This window comes from Adiantum capillus-veneris, chromosome 25 (assembly GCF_014529385.1).
Source record: "Adiantum capillus-veneris isolate H3 chromosome 25, ASM1452938v2, whole genome shotgun sequence".
NCBI classification, from domain to species: Eukaryota; Viridiplantae; Streptophyta; class Polypodiopsida; order Polypodiales; family Pteridaceae; genus Adiantum; species Adiantum capillus-veneris.
In genome coordinates, this window is record NC_140955.1 from 134,396,926 (window position 1) to 134,404,969 (window position 8,044).

At 35.6% G+C, this 8,044-nt stretch overlaps 1 protein-coding gene across 1 annotated transcript; it reads right to left on the reverse strand.

The window, feature by feature from the left end:
- Positions 1–2,482: 2,482 nt before the first annotated feature.
- Positions 2,483–6,214, reverse strand: LOC147425686 (uncharacterized). Its single transcript, XM_086500809.1, has 7 exons — positions 5,528–6,214; positions 4,572–5,442; positions 4,235–4,502; positions 4,016–4,154; positions 3,244–3,503; positions 2,955–3,004; positions 2,483–2,814 (listed from the first exon to the last, which is right to left on the reverse strand). The coding sequence occupies exons 1-7, from the start codon at positions 6,212–6,214 to the stop codon at positions 2,483–2,485; spliced, it is 2,607 nt and encodes an 868-aa protein (XP_086356935.1).
- Between the last annotated feature and the right edge of the window lie 1,830 nt (positions 6,215–8,044).

Here is an 8,044-nt window from a genome sequence, read left to right on the forward strand (position 1 = left end):
ATATCTCCAGGTGCCTTTTCAAAATGCTACACACATATATGTAATATGTGTCACATCAAAAATAAACTAGGTGTCGAAGGAGTTCCCATGCCCACCTTTCATCATCAGTACCAGTACCAACTCTAGTACCAATACACAAGTACTACCAGTATTAGTATAGTGATTTTGACACTTTCTCCTAGCAGTGTGTGTGGTTGTTTTACCTTAGATAATAAGACATAATTGAACTTTTACATTCAAAAGACATTTGGCTTTAGAAAAACAAAAAGATAAGTACAAATACAACTCACTATTAGAATTATTTTTGTATAATGTTTGTAAGAATGAGGTCCCATTCCAGTATACAAGATAGTAGAAGAACTTCTCGAATCATAAGTGAGTGTGCAATCCAGTGTAAGTCAACTTGCCAAAGTAAAAAAAAAAACCCTCCAAGATAAGATAGAGTCCTTACCTGCATCTATCCAAACAAGACAACAATTCAGTTAGCCTTGGATGTGTTTTATAGGTATCAATGGACCATACCCGTTGTTATCCATGTCCATCTTACAGTTTTTTTAAAAAAACTTTACCAAGCTACGTCTATAGAATTTTAGAAAAAATGTTAATTTTTATCCCCCATTTTTAATCAAAAAAACCAGAGATTCTAAAGACTATCATTCTGATTAGAAGACCATCACCCCTTCTAATCCAAGTATCTGAATCAACCATCATTTTGAAGTCATTTTGTTCCTAAAAACCCAATCAAGTGTACTAAAAGTGAGAACGTTTTCCCAAAAAAAAATCCAAGTTCTCAAACTTTAGTAAAAAAAACAACAGGTCCGAAGTCCATTGCGGTAGAATTATCTCTGAAGAAACCATTACAAGTTAACCATCTTTTCTCTTTCACTGGAAAAAAATATACCCCATATGTCATGTCATTTACCATGTCTATACTTAACTTAGTACTCAAAGTTTATGAGAGGAGCACCATTAGCTGAAGTAAATATATCCTAACTGAATACATTATAGTCCTTAGTGTGTCCATGGTACAATCGGCCCAACATTTTTTACAAAAACAAACTACAACATAGTTGGACAGAGAACAACACAGTTAGCCAATAGTCTATGTATTTTTATGCAATGCAATGTATAGCTTAACCTAGCCCATTAGGTAGTAAGAACAACCGGATGGTGCAACCGGGCTCAAAACATTCCAAGAGCCAGAGCAAAGTAAGATACAAAACTCCGACCCCTTAAATAATTATATATGTCTAGCAAGTGTACAAACTCCATGTACTAACAAGTCATTGGTAGGCCCTTAACCAATTACCACCGAGAACTTTTTGTCAAGCAAGCTAAAGCAGCAACAATCCCAAGAGGACAACCCATTGGTAAAGTAGAGTAGTCACATACTCAAACTAATTAATGATAGAATTTTATCAAGCGGCCCAGCAGTTGGTAATCCATACCCGGCTAACTGAGAAGGACTATTTTTACGACCAGTAGCAAAAATAGCAACAGTATCAGCTAATCCAAGTAGTATGTTGAAGCCCATTAGGCCACCTTGATATGCTTAGTTACCCTCAACAAATATAGTCAGGTTCAGCAGAGCGGCAAACAAGAGCCCTCATAAAAAAAATCCAGTGAAAAACCTCAAGCCATACGAATAACACCTTTATTTTTTACAGTGCCCGCGACTTACCACAGGCATCATGATTTAGCTATATATGCTTCCCACCATGGAGTATCACAACAAGGTTTTAAAGCAAGAAACAGCGAGTCATAAAAAAGTAGCACGAGTCGTGAGTTGCCATTCGCAAGGGTGCATCCAAAATTTCACAACATAAAAAAGAGCACTTTTTAAGTAGAAAAATGCATTACAGAAAAGAGTTTTTTTCTTTTAATAAAAAAGCTAGTTTGTAATGTTACTATATTATAGCACTACTTGATACATTCTTGATCTTTTAAAAAAGCTAATTATTTTAATAAAAAGACAACATAGGCACAGCCTACAATTCTCTAATTTCTAAAATTGGCCATAAAAACAAAACTTTTGATCTTAATGTAGTCCTTAACCAACATTGTCACTCTACATATCAAATTTCATAGACATGGTGCTACATAAGCAATAGATATATGAAGAACATTCAAGATAAATGTGAAGATATTGGGCTTGCATGCATGCATTTTCTCCAAGCAAGCTCAAAAAATCTTTATTCTTACAATGAAACTCCATCACATGCCATATTAACTTGAAAACAGTGAGAATTTAAGCAAATAATAAAAGGCACAAATCAAAATAAGTATCTTCACATCAAAATGTCAAGTTTTTGAGCATAAACATAGTTCGATGAGTTTAAATTCATAAAAACTATGCTTGAATGGGAAGACCTTCTTCCTCCTCATTCCTTGTGTCCTCTCCCATTGAAGTCATTTGAAGAGGGATTGTCACTATCTTGCTCCTCAACCTCTACATTATCTGGTTCAAAATCCACAAGATCAACTATCTCCCCAACTTTCTCACTACCAATTGGAGGTTGTGTCTCTCAAATGCATCAAAGAAGTGAGGATCAGATGCCATGCTTTTCATTCCCACCTCTTGGAACTCTTCTGGTAACTCCTTAAGAGCTATGATTCGCTGCTCAATAAATTTAACTTGCAGTGGATCACATTCCACAGCAACCACATTTCGGCCTCTCTTCAATGCACTAACAGTTGTAGTGCCTATCCCCGCAAAGAGGTCCATTGCCCATTCTCCTCTCATTGAGAGTAAATCAATCAAATCCATCATCATAAGTTGAGGCTTTTGATATGGATTTATGACTCCTTGTACATCTGCACCAGCATGTTTGAACTTTTTCAGAAATCCATGGTCGTTCAAAAACATCTGATGCTATTGGTTTCCCGCAAAATTATAAAAATTCCTTTACTCTACACACCTAGAGATGAGTAAAATCCAATGGTAGAAAACTCACAAGCCCAAGAAAGGCGATCAAGCTTATGTCCATGAATGTTTGGCTTTATCCTGCAAAAAAATAGCTTAGATGTAAGAAGAAAGCCAAAAATAACACCTTACTACTATGTATAAAACTTCAAAGGTTTCACTTACCATGTTAGCATTTGACATGTCATGTTTGAGTCAGTGAAAGCTTTTTGCGCTACAGTAATTTGATCATGGGCATGAAAAAATACTAGTGACCAAGAGTCACAAGTAGTTATTTTTCCAAAAGCCTCTATAAATTTTTTATAGCAGATACTCCATACTTTACATCATCATTGACAAAGTTTGGGGCACTAAAACCATAAGGAGCATCTGCAATGGCTAGTGTGTAAGATCGTGGGGTAACAAATGTGCTCATTTCTTCAACCCTGCCTTTATGAACACACCAATGAGATGGAGACTCATCTACATTATCCAGAATATAAAGTGAGAAACCAGGAGTGATTTCAAAGCTTTGGGGTTGTTGTCTCTTTCGCCTCTCAAGACGACACCATGACAAGAACTGTTCAAAGTCGAGAGGGATCTGCTTGATGGCAACCCGTGGATCTTTGTTTTAGAATACACAACAAAGATATAAGAGAAAAGGAAAAGACTTAATTAAAAAAAGATAAATTTGAAGTCTAACTAGCGTTGATTTTATAATTTGTAAGTGGATCTAGAATCCTCAAAGAATAAGCTTTAAAATCCATGAAATAAATCACAAGTTAAATAATCCATAGGATTCTAGAATCCAGCCACATGCAAATAAAAAGACTTGAACTTTGGATTTCAAAATCCAAATGGTTTTCTTAGGATTTTAGAATTCAAACCCAAAACCAACAAATGGGACATTGATTTAAGATTTAAAAAACTAAAGGGTCACCTTAGGATTCTGGATCCAAATCCACATAAATGTAATGTAAGAAGGCTATCACAAGAATCCAAAATAATCAAAAGTAATATTAGAAGATATTCAAAGTTATTTTTGGCCAAATACCAAGGTATTTTAGACATAGTTTAAATAACAAGAAATTATAACCAAGGGGAACAGCTCACCGTGTTAGAAAATAGCAACATGTACTTCTCCAACACATGGGGTTTGCTTGAGTCTAGATGGTACTGCACCACCTCGTCCCAATTAGAGCAATTCAATTTTTCAATCATTATTCTTGGCATGTGAAACATGGTCTTTTGCCTGATGATAGACAAAGAGAAATATTATTCATGATAGAAATAAAAACATCATGAATATTTCAAATCATTATATTTACAAACCTTTCAAATTCTTCTCCCATTTGCTCTAGAGAGAGGCTTCCACCCTTCACATGTGAGAGTATAGCAATAATCAATGATTTTTCACATATTCCTTGCAATTGTCTCCATGGTGTTATTTTCATATCTTCAGGGATGGGCTTTGGTGAATCCTCTTTTGAGATGCCTTTTCCTTTGAAAGATGCATGGGACTTGCTTAGATTTTGACCCTTTAGCTTTCCCTGCTCGGGTAGCTTGAAGATCTCCTCTTGTAAGTCCCAAACTTCTCCATCTCAAAAGGCAAGTTGAAAATAGTTGTCATACTGTTTAGTATTAGGCTTTTGACTTGCTCCACAACCACCTTTCTTTTTCACTTCAAGGCCACACTTTTCACAAAGTGCTGCTCGAAAATTGTCATCGACTTTTCCACCACGCTTTATGGTATCAACCCACTCATTATGAAAGAATCTTATCTTTTGAATGAAATACATCTCCAAACAAAAGTCCGAGTCAATGTTATGGTCAAGGGTAAGAACCTTTGCCTCCTCATATGTTAAGCCAGCATACACCCAACACATGGCCATTTTGTATGTGTCCACATGCTCATACTCTGCAGCAAGCTCTTGCTTTGCAATCAATGAGTGAGTGCCCCCAAGAACCCAATATGTATAGGACTCAGCATTGGCCTTTACCCAAGAATTTTTTGTAGGACACTGTTGTCTATCCACCAAAACAAGCAAAGGTAACACAATGGCATTTGGATTGTTTTTCATTTTGAACTTTAGGTTATGAACATGTTGCTCAATAACTGCACGAACCTCTAAGGGTCGTTTTCTTGTGTAAGGATCCACAGGTGGACATTCAATTACACTTATGGGCAAAAATATGGGTAAAGGATCTACAATGTTATTTTGTTTAACGCTTTCTCTCATAACATTTAAAGAGCTTGAATCTCTTGTATCAGGTAAAGGGACACCAAGGCCAGATGGAACAATCTCTGATTCAGGAAGAAGGTTAGACTCTTTTGATTTACCTGACTTTTTGCTTTGTTTCTTGCTTGTAGCAAGGGTTTGCATCACTGTTGAGGGGGGCATGTCCCTTTGAACCTCTTCATCAGTAGAAGAACTTGAATCTTCTTCCTCATCTCCTTCTTCTTCCATATAGTCTCTTGAAGATGTCTTCTCTGAGCCAAAAAATATTTCCATCACTTCAGTATAGGCTCTCCCAAATGTCTACAACCATAAACAATGAAGTCCCTTGAATATTTCAAGCTAAAACACAAAAGATAAAAAAGGAACAATAAAATTGAATTCTTACCAAACCTCGTGTTTGCATGGCATCAATCATCAAGTCTCTTGTGCTTACAGGATTCACTTCAGTGATCTCAAAGTCTTTCAATAGAACAAGAACAGCAAGGAGACTTGAGTCATTACAAAGAACAAGAAAATATATCATGTTTTTTCCTTTGTGCTCTTGTACTTTATCGATGCGCCCAGCAAGAGTAAACTTATTGACATCACTTGAAGGTCCTTTATGTTTTGTAACAACTAAAACAGGAGTTGTTGAATCAATCAATTGCTTTTGATCCCCAAGACGCCCAATGCAAAATCCCCAAGCATGCTCATATTTGGGTTTTGTAGGAACATTACCCCAAATATTTGTTTCTTTTGAGCTTTGAAGGGTTATTGCTTTCCTTGTAGGTGTGGGTTCTATACTCTTGTCCTTTGGCTCCTTCTGGTGATGCTCTCTAGTGAGCACAGTCGATGGCTCACGAGGAAATTGTTCTGCAGCAAGAAGCTCCCAATGAGAAGAACGAGGAGGAATTCTAAAAAGCCGTGTTGCTTGAAGGCATGGGCTTCGTGGTGTAGGAAATTGCTGAGAAGACATTAGTGTACCTGAGTGCCCCCTTGAGCTTGAACCTAGTTGAGGTTGACTGGGAGTTTTCCGCTCTGAAGTCACTTTAAGCCTTTTATTTGCTTGAAATTGTTGCGAGTGAGATGCCATGACCTTCAAAAAAGACACAATCATGACAAAGAAAGATTAGCCTATAGACAAAACAAAGTATAAGAGTGCGTTATGATGCCAAATAATGAAATAAAAGGTGTAAAATCTAGGTTTATAAAGAGCCTCTTGTAGTCATATCAAGAGTGAAATGTAATTTAGAATCCATGAGATGCAACAAGATAAGAGTTTAGTATTGTGGAATATCCCTATACAGGAAAGTGTTGTGTGCTATCTAGAACTTAGTAGAAAGTTTTAAAAAACGATGGTTTGGAACTTCATAGTATCTATGGTAAGGATAAAGAAACAAATGTTTTGACAAACACGTCTAGACTCAAGTGGATTCTAGAATCCATTTGGAATACCAAAGAAGCATGAAGGGGACATAACAATGGAGCATATTGGTATATATTAGAAGAGCATGATGGCATGATGGATCTGACATGTGCATGTTCGTTCTGAAAAAAAATTTGAGACAACATGCACTCGCCGTCGTCTTGTTGTCGTTTTTGCCATCTGCGCACCACCAAAGTGCTCTCTTTTTCATCATCTGTGCATGGCTTTTACTGAAAAAAACCAATTGCGTACCTATTTTCTTGTTTGTGGCTCCAGACGCTATTGCTTCCCTTGTCTTGTCACATTTGCTAGAGGAGTGTCTCTGTGTACATTCTTTGCCTTAAACGTTGTAGTTTTTGGATTGCAGAATCCCTTTTTTTTTTAAAATCGGATTCTGGAATCCACAGTCTCTGTAAAAACGATTTTTGAAATCCATAATTTTTGTAAAAACAAATTCCAGAAACCAGAGTCTAGGTAAAAACGGATTCTGGAATTCACAATCTACGTAAAAACAGATTCCACAATCTTTGAAAAAACGGATTCTGGAATCCGGTTTTACTAATATTTGGATTCCAGAATCCACTTCATTCATAAAACCGGATTCTAGAATCCACTTTTGCAAAAATTTGGATTCGAGAATCCACTTTTTCGTGGACTTAAATTCTAGAATCCTCTTAGTTGGATTCCAAAATCCAGTTTCTCATGACATTGGCTTCCGGAATCCACCTTTTTAACAAAATTGAATTCTAAAATCCACGTTTCTAAAAATTTGCAATCATAACACCAAAGATTGCACAAAGTTGGATTCTAGAATCCACTTTGATTGACAAGTTGCATTTCACATGCAATATTGGCCTTAAAAGTAGGATTCTAGAATCCAACTTTATCATAGGCTTCAATTCTAGAAGAAGTTATACTACTCTTGTCTTTCTTGAAAAATTTGAACTAGTAAGACATGTCTTTTTGTACAATTTAGTTTTTTAAAATGAAAAAATTCTAAAAGTTTGTTATTTTATGAAAAATACAATAGGATTCTGGAATTCAAATTTTTGTTCCACTTTCGATTTTAGTCATTATATTGTGCTTCACTTTTTTAAAAAATTACTTATTAAAAAACACAGCTTGTTTTAGCACTAAAAATTTTTAAGTGACCTAGTTGTTTTTCAAATTTTCTACAATTTAACCTAAAAATGTCAATACATAAAATTCAAGAATTTTGAAAACTTAAAAATACTAAAACCTTTGAATTAATGCTCCAAATATTGAATAATCCAAAAATTCTTGCTTACCTTGAAAAAGGAATTGTTAAAAAGAAACACAATTGCAAACGAGTGCGATGAGTGATCTAGAGCTTGGAATACAACTTCTGCATGTGAAAAATGAGACCTTCATCCCCTTTTAAAGCCTCTTATTTTTCAATATAATATATTTTTATTATTTTTAAAAATAAATTTTATTAAAAACCCCCTATTAAGTCTCCCTTTAGAGTTATAATCA

Coding starts and splice junctions, on each gene's coding strand:
- LOC147425686 (XM_086500809.1), bottom strand. CDS start 6,214: ATGGCATCTCACTCGCAACAATTTCAAGCAAATAAAAGGCTTAAAGTG. Junction 5,443..5,527: donor CCATGCAAACACGAGGTTTG/GTAAGAATTCAA, acceptor TTATGGTTGTAG/ACATTTGGGAGAGCCTATAC. Junction 2,815..2,954: donor TGATCGCCTTTCTTGGGCTT/GTGAGTTTTCTA, acceptor ATGCTGGTGCAG/ATGTACAAGGAGTCATAAAT.